This window comes from Garra rufa, chromosome 10, assembly GCF_049309525.1.
Source record: "Garra rufa chromosome 10, GarRuf1.0, whole genome shotgun sequence".
NCBI lineage: Eukaryota > Metazoa > Chordata > Actinopteri > Cypriniformes > Cyprinidae > Garra > Garra rufa.
The window spans coordinates 50,712,984-50,728,400 of NC_133370.1; the positions used below are offsets into that span (position 1 = coordinate 50,712,984).

Below are 15,417 nucleotides of genomic sequence, written 5' to 3' on the forward strand. Positions count from 1 at the left end.
AAACTTTTAAAGTTTAAATCTTTTTATTTAATTTTTATTATTAATTCACCTTAAACTAAATGTGTTTGTTTATTGATTTTGTAAATCACTCATCCATGTATGGACATCATTGTTCAAAGAAAATAATAAATTAAATAATAAATATTTTTTTTTTTTTTTTTAAGATAACTTAAAACTAATGTAAATGTTTCTTGTTATAAACATGCAGATGTTTAGTATCATCTTTACAAAGAAGCGACTGATGTGTGTTCAAAAACCTAAATAAATGTTGAATACATGTTTAAGATGTACGATGAATGATTTGTTTTGCTTTAGTAACATGTTTGTTACTTTGAAGTTGTATATCATCAATAAACTTAAAAAATATAAAAGTTGAATAATGATTTGTTTAGCTGGAGTAACATGTTTGATACTATGTTTTATATTTATGATCACCTTAAAGTATTGTAAATGTTTATTTTTATAAACATGGAGATGTTTAGTATCATCTTTAAAAGAAGCAACTAATGTGATTTAAAAGAACAAAAGCCTAAATAAATGTAGAATACATTTTTAAGATGTACGATGAATGATTTGTTTTGCTGTATTAATTCAATTCAAGTTTTCAATTCAAGTTTATTTGTATAGCGCTTTTCACAATACGAATCGTTGCAAAGCGCTGTACAAAAGTTTAGGCTACTACAATATATTTAGTAATTTTAGTATTTAGTGGTGAATACTGTATGTCAAGTCGATGTACATATGATATAAATGTTAAAATCAGTAACTGTGTAATCGAACAGATGATGAACACTAATTGCAATGATTATGTGCTGTGATCAAACTTGTAAGAAAATTATGTAGTGCTGTATGTTGTTTCAAGGCTGGCATCATGTGCGGTCCTCTGAGGGGTCGGCATCATCTCTTCTTCTGAATCCAGACTGAATCTTGTGTAAATCCTAGTTACCACGGGATGGAAATCCCGTGGCAGAAACAGAGAAACAAATAGAGAAATAATTAGCGTAGCTGCTGTTCCAACTTCCAACCAAACAAAAATGATGTGTTTAGCCCAAGCTGAAGAATATTAATGTGCATTTGATCAGATGTAACTGAAGTACAACGTTATGAGATACATTATGTGAATGCTTGGCTAAAGAGATGAGTCTTTAATCTAGAATTAAACATAGAGAGTGTGTCTGAACCCCGAACGTTATCAGGAAGGCTATTCCAGAGTTTGGGACCCAAATGAGAAAAGGCTCTCCCTCCTTTAGTGGACTTTGCTATCCTAGGTACTACTAAAAGTCCAGAGTTTTGCGACCTTAGGGAGCGTGAGGGATTGTAGCGTAGTAGGAGACTAGTTAGGTATGCAGGAGCTAAACCATTAAGGGCCTTATAGGTAAGAAGTAATATTTTGTAAGTGATACGGAACCTAATAGGTAGCCAGTGCAGAGACTGTAAAATTGGGGTAATATGATCACATTTTCTTGATCTGGTAAGGACTCTAGCAGCTGCATGTTGGACTACCTGTAGCTTATTTATTGAAGAAGCAGGACAACCACCTAGTAGTGCATTACAATAGTCCAGTCTAGACGTCATGAATGCATGAACTAACTTTTCTGCATCAGAAACAGGTAACATGTTCCGTAGCTTAGCAATGTTTCTAAGATGGAAGAATGCTGTTTTAGTAACATAGGAAATATGATTTTCAAAAGACAGGTTGCTGTCTAATATAACACCCAGATTTTTGACTGTAGAGGAAACAACAGTACATCCGTCTAATTGCAAATTGTAGTTTAAGAGATTCTGTGTACTCTTTTTTGGTCCAATAAGTAATATCTCAGTCTTATCTGAATTTAACAGTAGAAAATTATTGGTCATCCAGTCTTTCACATTTTTAACACACTCTGTTAACTTTGCTAAGTTAGAAGTTTCATCTGGTCTTGTTGAGATATATAGTTGAGTGTCATCAGCATAACAATGGAAACTAATCCCATATTTCCTAATAATATTACCAAGGGGTAACATGTAAATTGAAAATAGTAGAGGACCTAGGACAGATCCTTGTGGCACTCCATACTTTACTGGTGTTAGCTGCGATGACTCCCCATTTAAATACACAAAGTGATAGCGATCGGACAGGTATGATCTGAACCATCTTAAAGCCTGCCCTTGAATACCTGTATAGTTTTGTAATCGATCTATGAGTATGTCATGATCTATAGTGTCGAACGCAGCACTAAGATCTAGTAAAACTAGCAATGAGACGCAGCCTTGATCTGCCGCAAGTAGCAAGTCGTTTGTGATTTTTACAAGTGCAGTTTCTGTGCTATGATGGGGCCTGAAACCTGACTGAAATTCTTCAAAGATATTATTATTTTGCAAGAAGGAGCACAATTGAGCAGACACAACTTTTTCTAGAATTTTAGACATAAATGGAAGATTAGAAATGGGTCTGTAATTTGCCAGTTCACTAGGATCTAGCTGTGGTTTCTTAATAAGAGGTTTAATAACCGCTAGTTTGAATGGTTTTGGGACATGACCTAAAGATAACGATGAGTTAACAATATTAAGAAGCAGTATTTCTGCTACAGGTAACAACTCTTTTAGTAATTTAGTGGGTACAGGATCTAATAGGCATGTTGTTGGTTTAGATGTGGTGATAAGTTTATTTAATTCTTTCTGTTCTATAGTTGTAAAGCACTGCAGTTTTTCTTCCGGTGTAATGACTAATGTTGAAGTATCAGTTGCAGTAGTAACTATATTTGTTATTGTATTTCTAATGTTGTCTATTTTATCAGTAAAGAAATTCATAAAGACATTACTATTAAACTGTGCAGGAATATTCAGGTCAGGAGGTGTTTGGTTATTTGTTAATCTAGCCACTGTGCTAAATAAAAACCTTGGATTGTTTTGGTTTTTTTCTATGAGTTGGTGGATGTACTCGGCTCTAGCAGCTTTTAAAGCCCGTCTATAGCTGGACATACTGTTTTTCCATGCAATTTTAAAAACTTCTAAGTTAGTTTTTCTCCATTTACGCTCAAGATTACGAGTTTCTTTTTTGAGAGAATGGGTATTACTGTTGTACCACGGCGCAGTACGTTTTTCTCTAACCTTTTTTAGCTTGATTGGGGCAACAGCTTCTAATGTATTAGAGAAGATAGTGCCTATGTTACTAGTCATTTTGTCTAGTTCATGTTTATTTATGGGTGCACAGAGCAGTTGAGATAAATCAGGCAGGTTATTTGCGAATCTATCTTTGGTAGCAGGAACAATAGTTCTGCCCAGAGCTATATAGCCCAGTTCCGCGGAGCTATATAGTTAACATCAGTGATACGCAGCATGCACGATACGAGGAAATGATCGGTAACATCATCACTTTGAGGTACGATATCTATATCAGTAAGATCAAGTCCGTGCGATATAATTAGATCTAGTGTATGATTAAAACGATGAGTGGGCCCAGTGACGTTTTGTTTGACTCCAAAAGAGTTTAACAGGTCATTAAACGCAAGTCCTAACGCATCATTTGTATTATCAACATGAATGTTAAAATCTCCAACAATTAATGCTTTATCAAAATTAACCAATAGGTCAGAAAGGAAATCTGCAAATTCTTTTAGGAAATCTGTATACGGCCCTGGAGGTCTATACACAGTAGCCAGAGCAAGTGATAGGAGAGATTTATTTTGCATATCTGACAGAGTAACATTAAGTAGGAGTACTTCAAATGAATTAAACCTGTACCCTGTTTTCTGAGTAACATTGAAAATATCACTATAAATTGTTGCAACACCACCGCCACGACCGATCTGACGAGGCTCATGCTTATAACAGTAGTTTGGTGGAGTAGACTCATTCAGACCAATATAATCATTTGGTTTTAGCCAAGTTTCAGTCAAGCAGAGTACATCAAAACTATTATCTGTGATTATTTCATTTACAATAAGTGCTTTGGGTGCGAGTGATCTAATATTTAGGAGCCCAAGCTTTAAAAATTGTTTTTGTTCATTTATTGTGCATTTTTCTGGTTTAATCACGATTAGATTTTTTCTAGATCCTGCATTAAATTTTTGTTTTGACCTCACTATTCGAGGAACAGACACAGTCTTTATAGATTGGACAGCACCAGTACTATCGTTTAAATGTGCATGACAAAAGCCATCATCACAACTATTTGAAGAATTGCTTACTAGTCAAATGGAGCGCAGCGTCCTGGAGATGTTGTCCGACAGCAGTTCTGCTCCGACTCTGCTGGGGTGCAGGCCATCAGCGCGGTAAAGCCTAGGGCGCTCCCAGAAAAGATTCCAATTATTAACAAAGAGCAGTTTCTGTTCTTTACACCATGACAACAACCATTCATTTAGAGCAAAAAGTCTACTGAACCTTTCGTGTCCACGTCGATACGTGGGAAGCGGTCCTGACACGATGATCTTCGTCGCGGGCGCTGTGCTGCGTACCGTCTCGATCAGGCTCCTGAAATCCCTCTTCAGGACCTACGTCTGCCGCAGCCTGACGTCGTTCACCCCCGCGTGCAGGACGATCGCGCCGACGCTCACATCGTCCTTCAGGATGGCAGGTATCTGTGAAGAAACATCGAGAACGCGAGCACCAGAGAAACAGCGAGTGTGCACTTTACCGTTAGCTAAGTTAGCACGAACGTACCGGACGATGGAGTCTCCGACGATCACAGCGTCGTGTTCCGTCTCGCGGAGGGGAGCGAAGCGGTTCCGGGTGGAGATCTCGAAGACCGGAGGGGGAGAGGTCCTCGCCCGGGGCCTGGCTCGCGTCTTCGGCTGCTGCTGCACCCAGGGTCCGTGGTGTCCCGGCGCCGGAGTGAACGACAGCCGGGAGGATCGCGTCCTGGGTGCGCCTGACCTGTGCAGAGAAGCACACGGAGTAGAGGTGATGAGGGTGTTAGTATCGTGCTGAATACTTACCCGGACAGATTCGAGTGCAGTCTTCCTCTCCTGCAACTCAAACTGCCGTTTGAGCAACCCCTGGATCTGCTTCTCCACGGCTTCCAGCTCGACCCGCACCGCGTGCAGCTCGAACGTGTCTTCACCTGCACTCAAAGGTAGACACAAATTCGCCATTAAAGCAAGTAACAGTGAGTAAACAGTTGAAATGTGTGTGAATAGAGAATAAACAATGTAAGCAAAATTAGCCGCGACCACGCTGGCAAGTGCTAAACGCACTATAAGCTAACTAAGTAGCAGGCTCGGGAAAGCAAATAAAAACTAATGATAACAAGGCGTTCCGATTGTTTTTGTTGTAAAACACAACAGGGTGTATATTCACATGTTATGAAAAACAAAAATTATGGTGTATAGAATTGTTTTTAGATTTAAAAATAGAAAATAATAGTTTAACTCGACGGAGCTTCAACTCAAGGTATGCGCTACGACAAACAGGAAGTGACGTATATGTTTAATATGTTTGTTACTGTGTTTTATATTTATGATCACCTAAAAGTATTGTAAATGTTTATTTCTACATTACATATAATCTCATTTTGTTTAGTATCATCTTTAAAATAAGTGAATGTTGTGTTTTAAAAGCTCAAAAATTAAATGTTGAATAATTGTTTAAAATGTATGATGAATGATTTGTTTAGCTGTAGTAACATATTTGTTACTATGATGTTTTATAACTTCAATAAACTTAATAATACAAATGTTAAACAATGATTTGTTTTGCTGTAGTGACATGTTTGTTACTTAACACAAAAAGATTTTGTCTTTTAATCGAGTCGCTTTTTAACTTGAAATGTTTATAGGATTTATTAGATCACAAATTTGTATAATAATTTGGATATTAGGCTGATATAACAACGTAATGTGATTTAGGATGAAATGTCTTGAGTCCTACTATGATAATTTAGATTACTTACAATATTTTATTAAACATGGTAGTATGTTGATTTTTTTTTTCGTGATGGATAGGTGCTCAGTTTGCGCAGTAAAAACTTTATAAAAACATACAAAATGATGTTTATTAAAAAATAGAGAAGTAGAGAAAGTTTACTGTGATTGGGCAGGTTTAGGGGCTGATATCAGATTGACATGTCCAAGCATGTCCAGGTCCACAATAATCCTTATGGTTTGGTCTGTTAAAATAAAAAGTCTGCTTTACTTATTTTGACATTAGTGTTTATAAACTTACATGACAAACACTTTGAGATTTTACATTTCATCTAAATTTCTCACTTTAGATTAATTGATGAATCAGTATTTTGAACAATGACCTCTGTGCTAGTCATCCTCTGTGAGGAAATATCACAGCATGCACGCCCCAAAGGCATCGTCAATGGGGATTCTTGCTGGAAGACTCACATGTAAGGCTCCCACACAGAATACCTATTGTGCATTTAAACAGAGCAAAACATTAGGAGCTGCATCCGGTGCCAAACTATTACCCATATCTGATGCACATAGCAACTTATTAAATTATACGTTAAAGTAATTGATGTTTATGAAAAATAAAAATGCAATCACTGTGATGGGTATGTTTAGAGGGTAATACAGTATAAAATGTATTACAATAATGTAAATATAAATATAATAATTTCTCATTATAATGTAGAAACGTAAATTTTCTGCGAATAGCGTAAAACAAAACAAAAATGGTAAACTGTATTGAATTTGTCTATGGAAAGCCTCCATAAAACATTTGACATGTCCAGACATGTCGGGGGTCACAATATCCCTTATCATTTGACCTGTTAAAATATATAAACTTTTTATTTATTAATTTTAATTTTTTTTACATTTGGTGTTTATAATCTTACTTAATCTCTTTTTCCTGCTCCTGGAAAAATGTACAATACTTTTATTTTTAACAACCTAAAACTAGTGTAAATGCTTTTGTTTTATATTGTGCGTGATCACATTATTTATTTATATTCATTACATATAACAGAGAATAAGACTTGGATGATTGAAAGAGAAGGAGAGAGAGAGAGAGAGAGAGAGAGAGAGAGAGAGAGTGAGTCACAGAGCTAGTGAGACAGAGAGAGAGAACATCCGCCACTGTTCAAAAGTTAGATCTAATTTAACTAAACTCGTGTGCATTTTGAGAGCAGTCCATTTGATACAGGATACTTGTAACATTAAGATGTGTTTTATCCTCTGGAAAATGTAAGAGACTTTTTTTCATCAACCTCAAAGCTTTTGTTTTATTGTCTGATTTTATTCATTGTTAGGTTTATGTACATAGATATTGGTTTTCTTTACACACTAATGATTTGTATAAGGGGTGGTCCATAGATGTAATGATTACAGCTCATATTTACATTAACCTAATTTAAATAATTGTATGTTTGTTAGTGATTTAATTTAAATGGCTCAAAAGTGATCCATTAACTTTAAAGTTTAATTGATTGAATTTGTTTGTTTTATAATGACTGTGTTTAGTATTTATATACTCATAGATATAGGTTTTCTTTACACACTGTCATGCTTTTTTATAAGGGTGATCCATATATATATTAATGATTACAGTTCATATTTACATTAACATATTTTAAATAAATGCATGGATGTAAGTATTTTAATTATAATGCTCAAAAATAAGTATGTTTGTGAGTGTTTTAATTATAATGGCTCAAAAGCTATCCTCATAAACCACATTTAAAATTATAGTGCAACACATAAAACCATGTAAGCATTCAAAACTGTGTTCTGATGAATCATATAAACAAGTATAACCAGACAAACCATTAAATATATATATATATAAATTGGTATTTATTCTTGTTTATATTTTAATATATATTTCTTTTCTCACACACTGAAGAAATGTGATCCTATCATGTGATTGCCGTGTGGTTACTGAAGACTTCAAAAATGACCCCTCATTGCCGCAATTTCACCGGTCAGAGTTCAACCATCATTAATCTTCATAAAAACCCCCAAAGACATCATTAGCCGGGTCACGGGGTCATCTCCGGAATTTTAATTATGTCTATTTATACACATCCGGTCATCATTAGCAGGGGTCACGAGGATTTTTTACACTGAATTTTAAGCCAAGCAGATAAACGGTTCGTGTGGTGCACTTCAAATAAGTCCTGCTGTTTCATTCCTATTGTGGAGCATTAACATTATATCAAACATTTATCATAACTCTTATATCCAGACCCCAGGTTGGGAATGTTGGGAAAGCAGAGGGGTTTGAATCAAAGAAAATTCAAGAGACAGAGCTTGTTTTTGAATGGTACTGTACACAATTAATTTTATTCATTTAAAAGCGTTGTTAATCCTGAATTTTAAACCATCCGTTTACAGCAATAGACATGTATTTATTATTTAATACACTGATCTACGATTGACATGGTAAGAACTTCACTGCAGGAAGTGTGTTTTAGTGAATGACGCATTCACTCCTGAGGAGTCACTCTGGGGCATGAATCTCTCTAGACACCTGTATTTATTATGTATGAAGGACTTTAAATGTCTCTGAAGAACAGTCATGTTGCCGAAGCTCCTCCCGCATGGAGCGCAGTGATACGGCTTCACTTCACTGTGAACGATCTCGTGTGATTTCAGATGCGCAGTTGTACTAAAACCTTTCCCGCACTGAGGACAGATGAACGGCTTCACACCGGAGTGATTGTTTAAGTGAATCTTAAAGTGTCCGATCTGTGCAAAAGTTTTCCCGCACTGCTGGCATGTGAAAGGCTTGTCTTGAGAGTGAATTCTCATGTGTCCCGTAAGAGATCCTTTCTGTCGGAAACTCCTCTCACACTGAGTGCACTTGAACGGCTTCTCTCCGGTGTGGATTCGGATGTGTTCTGTGAGGCTTGCTCTTTGTTTAAACCCATTTCCACAGTAACTGCATGTGAAAGGTCTCTCTCCGGTGTGGATTCTCATGTGGTCCTTCAGGCTTCCTTTACACGTGAAACTCTTCCCACACTGACGACAGGTGCACCACTTTCTAGATCCACTTCTTTTTTGTGACGCGTTCTTTTTAGAAGATTTTTCATTTGCTTCTTCACTTTCTTCTTCAACTTCACTCAGTTCTTTGCTTCCCACTTCCAGCAGATCTGAAAGGAACATAATATTAAATTATTACATTTACTTTTTCAACAAAAAAACAATCCATTCAATTGTCACTAATGTGAAATTATAAATAAAAGTGATCCCTATGTAACAACAAAACCAAGCTCAATCCTCTATTTTCTATCATCATGTATATGCTAAATTAGATCAAAAAAGCTTGAGTAAACAAACATTAACCAGCATTTCTTGGTTTTATCTCCACAACATTAAATAGTGCAAAATACTGGATAAATTAACCACTATAATAATAATAATGGCTAATAAGGGTAAGTCAGAAATGTTTGAGAAACAGTAATGCTATTCTAACTAACTTGTGCTTGTTTGGGTGGAAATGTTAATGTTCCAGGTTAAAAATGGACAGTTCACTCAAAAACAAAACTTATGCCATCGTTTACTAACCCTCATGTTGCTTCTGTTGAACACAGAAAGAAGTTGTTTTGAAGAATGTTGGTAATCAGATGCTGATAGGTGTTGACTTCCATCGTTTGGGGAAAAGAAATACTATGGAGGTCAATGGGGACCAGAACTCGTTTGATTACCAACATTCTTCAAAACGTCTTCTTTTATGCTTAACAGAAGAAAAAAAATGTATGCAGGTTTGGAACGACATAAAGAGTATGTGCAAAGTAGATAACAGAGATTATATACTACCAGGAGTGTTGCTTTTCATGCTTTACATGTTGCCCTTGGGAGATCTCAAAAATATATCTAAATTACAATCGATGCTCTCACTGTCAAATGCAGAAACGTTATTTCATGCGTTCATGACATAAAGGTTAGATTATTGTAATGCTTTAATCACACAAGATTGTACGAGTGAGGTCGTACGAATTTGTACAAATTAGCCATCTCGTAAAATACGTACGAATTGGTCGTGAGATGAGAACTAGACGAGTCCTCTGCTCAATCTGAGCCTGGAATTAAACTGCTGGTTTCATTTGTCCAGAGGAGAACCTGTTTCTCCAAAAAATAAAACATTTTCTCCATTTCTGATGGAGCTGTGGATCCTTGCCCTCATGAAAGTTAACTATGGTTTTACAACAAATAAAACCAAAACAACATGGTTACTATACTGCCCTCCAAAGGCAGAGCGCAGTAACTACACATTTGGTCAAAATTGAGTTAAGGCTTAACATTGACTTTGTGAGAACGGTTTTGTCTTGTGGCAAAGTCTCCTGCTTCAATTTTGTCCCGTTTCAGAGAAATGAGAGTGTCAACATGTTTGACTAGCTGGTGTAAAAAACTTTAAAGGCATGTTTCTCAGTTTCAGTGTTGGTGTAGTTACTGCACTATGCCTTTGAAAGGCAGTATAGTTAAACCATGTTTTTGCTACACTAACCATACACTGTAACGAATTGCTGTAAAAATTACAGCAATATTTTACAGCAGCGGGTTGTATTTCTTATAATACAGCCAATACAGCATATTGCTGTAAACCGCAATGCATTCTGGTAAATTTCAAATCTAAAGAGGCGGGATTATCTTTAACGGTCGACATTTGGGAGCAGCAAGAAGAACGATTCATAACTGTGGTAAGTGTCTTATTTCTGTTTTATTTTTCATAATTTGTAACTGTATTAGAATATTAAAGAATATAAGGTGTCATAAACATTCGCGGTAACCGCAGATTAACGAATCCTCCGTCCGCGGAGCACGAGAGAGACTTGTGCGGGGATTCGGCACTGCAGTCGCGGAAGGATTACACACACATTCCCCTGCCTTATATCGGCTATAGGCGTAACATCTCTGGGTTCCTACGTTAAGAATTACAAGCTTCATTGTCAAAAGATGTGATTCACGGCGACGTCGTGCTGATCAGCACACTTTCTCGTGATTATTTTATGATGTACAACAAATTTGCACAGGCAGCCATCTGTTAACACGGGCACCGAAATAAAACGCGTATTTAGGGCTCGCGATTCGCGGTCAGCCGCTCACGGAGGATGTGTGTCACGTAAACTCTGAACGGTGCTGTTAAAGTGGTTAACGTAAGCAGTGAGATGTACTAGCACCTTTGATAACTTGCTTATTCGCTTATTGTTTGAATGTAACGTTAATGCTTTTTGCTAACTTTGATTTGAAGAATGCCTTAATCCAGCCCATTGTCCTGTCTGGCCTGTTCGCAGCATATTACATATTCTGGACTAACGTTATCAAGAGGAGACAGACGGAGTTTTGGAGTTCATACAAAGGTAATAGTTGCATTCTAACAATCTGAGTACCTGCATTTTACATGTAGATATGATAGAATATGTTTCTCAACTCAAGTAGAGAGAGTTTTTTTAGGGAGAATAATTCAGATGTACAAAAGCTAAAACTAATGTGAATTACATATTGTCTGCTTCCTGACTGTTTTGTAGATATTTATCCTGAGAGAAAAACAAAGAAGTTGAAAGGAAAAGACCCATCTAAAACGACAGAACACAGAAGAAACCAGCAGAAGTGAACCCAAGTTACCAGTTTTCTTTGCAATGCGAAGGATTTTCAGCAGAATTACTGACATGTAAGTACACATACACCAAGATCTTTTTCCTTTTATTATGTTATTTTATCCTTTATCTACACTAGCGTTCAAAAGTTTGTGATCAGTAGGTTTTATGTTTTGAAATAAGTATCTTCTGCTCATAAAGGCTGCATTTAATTGATAAAAAATACAGAAAAAACTATAATGTTGTGAAATATTATTAAAATGTTTTATCCATTTTAATATACTTAAAAATGTAATTTATTTCTGAATTTTCAGCATCAATACACTAGTCTTCTAATTACTCCAGTGTCCTTTAGTGATCCTTTAGAAATTATTGTATATGCTGATTTATTATCAATGTTAGAAGCAATTGTGCTGTTTAATATTTTTATTAACCTGTGATACTTTTTTCAGGATTCTTTTATGGATTTTTTTTTACTTATATCTTATATATTATACTTATATATAGTATGTTACATTGAAATTGATTGTAAAGATTTATATTTTTAGATAAAATGTATATTTTAAATAACTGCTGTTCTTTGAAACTTATTCATCAAAGAATCCTGAAAAAGTATCACAGGCTCCAAAACATACACTGACAACATTGACAATAACATTGACAATAAATCAGGATATTGATAATAAATGAGAATGATCTCTGAAAGATCATGCAACACTGGTGTAATGATGCTGAACATTCAGCTTTGCATCTCAGAAATAAATTATATTTGAAAGTATAGTAAAATATAAAACTTGTAATAACTTGTAAAAATTGTAATATTTTTCACAATTTTAGTGTTTTACTGTTTAATATCATACTGATCTAACTGTAACAATCATCACTCTCTCTGCCTTTGACTGTATCTGTCATCCCTCTGTCTTTGTCTGACTGTATCATTGTTTTGTAAAATATCTAATGTATTGCCCTTTTTGTTCTTTTATATATTTTTTAGCCACTCTTTGCATCCTGGGCTGGAACAGCATCTGGATCTGAACTGTTCTCCTTTTTCGATCAGAAGTTTTTTTGGACTTACTTGAGGGCTTGTTGTTTGGCCATGTTGGACTGTCCATGAAGTTGTGAAAATTCATCACTGTCTTTATGGTATTTCGAACCATTTAATTATAACCATGTTGGTTAACTTGATGTTGGTTTCAACTTTGGCTAAATATTGGTTAACCTTAATATTTAGCAGCGTAATATGTTTCAAGTAAATATTTTCATGCCCAATTTATTTTGGAATTCAGAATAATACTGAATACACTGTTCTATGACATTTCTTTCATGCAAATTTGAGAGTTAATAAATAAGAGATTTTTTAAATAAAATTGGACCTGTTTATCAAGATTAAGATGTGTCAAATTATTATTATTTTTGTTTTTATTAAATAATAGGTGCACTGAGTTTCATACTATACAACACTTTATGCAGTTAAATATTGTTTAAAGCTTATGCAGTTAATAAATTGTTTAAATTGCTAGTCATTATTATTCAGCAATCTGGAAAATAAATACTGCAAATAAAGAATATACAAATTAAAGTAGTACAATATTTTTACAGTGAAACGTTATTTAATGATTTCCAGTACACTTGTAAAATTGCAAACTATTGCTGCAATTTCACAGTAGCAGCTTTAAATAATGTATATATCGTTGCTAGTATATATACAGAAAATTGCTGTATTTTAACAGTAAAACTGTAGTTAATCATTTACAGTGCACTTGTAAAAATTTACAGTATTGCTGGCAACCAAAGTTGCCAGTAACTTGCTGTAAATTTTACAGTAAAACTGTAGTTAATCATTTACAGTGCACTTGTAAAAATTTACAGTATTGCTGGCAACCAAAGTTGCCAGTAACTTGCTGTAAATTTTACAGTAAATTTTTTACAGTGTAGTTTAACCATGGTACTTTTAGTAAAACCGTGGCTATAAAAAATGGAGGACAATACGCCAAAAACATGGTTACTACAATTTTACTATAATAAAACCACAGTTAATTTTTGAAGGAGTTCACCTTGACTATTGGAATAGAGCTGAACTGATGCCACGGAATCATCAATAAACTGACTTTAGCTGGAAAAATGACTCTTTGTTATTGTTCTCTTGCATTTCTGTACACACTATTTTCCTGTTTGACACTGTAAAGCTGCTTTGACACAAACTCTGCTATATAAAGTGCTATCTAAATAAAGACTGTTTATGGTCAGACTTATTCACATTATTATTAAAATCATACCATCCCTCTTCTTAAATTAATTGCACATATAAAATGGTAAGTTGCACTAGGGATGCACAATTAATTTGTAATGGGAGACGCTCTGGATGAAAGAGCAGTTTCATTCTCTGACAGCAGATGGCGCTAAACATAATGCAGCTGTTGCCCTGGAAACCCTGAAAACAAAACAGCTTTCAGTTTCTGAAAAGTGTTGTGTATTTGCTTTGATGTTTATCACAGCGCCAAATATGTTTAGACTTAATAGGCTATACACATAACATAAACTGCCAATGAAACATTCTTCGAAACATTCATTAATCTAGGTCATTCCAATATTTAATAACAAATTGTTAAAATCAAAAGTTGTAATTGTGTTATTTATTAAGCTAACATGAACTAAGAGTTGCATTTTTTAAACAAAGATTAATAACTTCTGTAGCTATTGCTCATTGTGAATATGAATGCATTAAGGAGATCTTTCTGTATTGTTTTATTGTATTTAAATGTTCATATTTTTGTTATAAGAAAATAGTTATTAAACGTGTTATACTGTATTATGACACCACTTTTTTTGCAAATAAATTGCAAAATCGTGATAATATATTATACTATCACAGTATACTGTGATAAAAGCATTATCAATTAAATTTTACTTTTTTTATTTAAAGAAACCAAACCAATGTATCGTTTTTAGCAACGAGAAAAGCAATAAAAGTATTTCAGGAAGAGTGTTTTCAGCTTGTTTTTTTTATTTTTATATAAAATTATGTCATGCAGTTGCTTCAAACAATAGTTTAAAGCTATTTAAAACATCAATCAATGTAAATTATGGTAATCGTAATTAATAATCGCAATTTCAATTTCGAAGGAATAATCGACAATTATGATTTTTGTCATAATCGTGCAGCCCTTAGTTGCACTAATGTAAACTATCCTCGAATATCTGCACAGTGGTCTTACAACAATCACAATGTTAACATTATCTTTGTCAGTCCACTAGCTGTCTCCAAAAACACAAAGAGAGCAAACTGAAGAGGTCACAGAGTGAAATTACACGTGAACTTTCTCGTTTTTACGTGCTTCAGATAACGATCTGCGCTTCTTTATGCTCTACTGATGATGATGATGATGATGATGATGAGGGTGGAAATCACTCCACTGTTCGACACACAGTATAATAAGTCACTATGATGAATACTAACCTCTCTGTTCGTCAGTGTCTTCATCTTTCTCTCCGAGTGTTTCTTTCTCGTCTTTAATAAACTCCATCGTTACAGTAGATTCAGTTGTTACTCCTGGACTCGCTCCTTTCTTCATCTGAATGATGCCGATGTCTGCTGTGTGTTTATTGGATGGTTGTGGGAGGGGTTTACTGAAGATCTGCATGTGAATGGAAACTGTCCGAAAGCTCCATAGAGGCGGAGCGCATTTAGGCCACGCCCACAGCGGGGAAATAATCCAACTCTCTCCATTGAGTTTGTATTGTGGGAAGAGGACTCCTTGTCATTTCTGATTTATAACCAGTTTTGCCAGATCAGGTTAACGATTTCCAGCCCAAAAGCTCACCAAAACCCGCCCACTTCAACAAAAACCAGCCCAAATTTTAACTGCCAAAATAATGAGAATATTATTGCCATGTCAAGGTTGATCAGAACCATTTTTATCTCTTTAAAAAAAGAATAATGACAAAATAAA

General features: G+C 35.1%; 1 protein-coding gene and 1 long non-coding RNA gene across 2 annotated transcripts; one reads left to right on the plus strand and one right to left on the minus strand.

Moving 5' to 3' along the window:
• Positions 1–8,215: 8,215 nt before the first annotated feature.
• On the minus strand, positions 8,216–15,009 carry LOC141343504 (uncharacterized). Its single transcript, XM_073848065.1, has 2 exons — positions 14,925–15,009; positions 8,216–9,022 (listed from the first exon to the last, which is right to left on the minus strand). The coding sequence occupies exons 1-2, from the start codon at positions 14,989–14,991 to the stop codon at positions 8,322–8,324; spliced, it is 768 nt and encodes a 255-aa protein (XP_073704166.1). The 5' UTR covers positions 14,992–15,009; the 3' UTR covers positions 8,216–8,321.
• LOC141343492 (uncharacterized) lies at positions 10,841–12,857 on the plus strand. The gene is made up of 3 exons (XR_012356766.1): positions 10,841–11,230; positions 11,399–11,541; positions 12,462–12,857. It is a non-coding gene; the product is annotated as an uncharacterized lncRNA (long non-coding RNA).
• Positions 15,010–15,417: the final 408 nt, after the last annotated feature.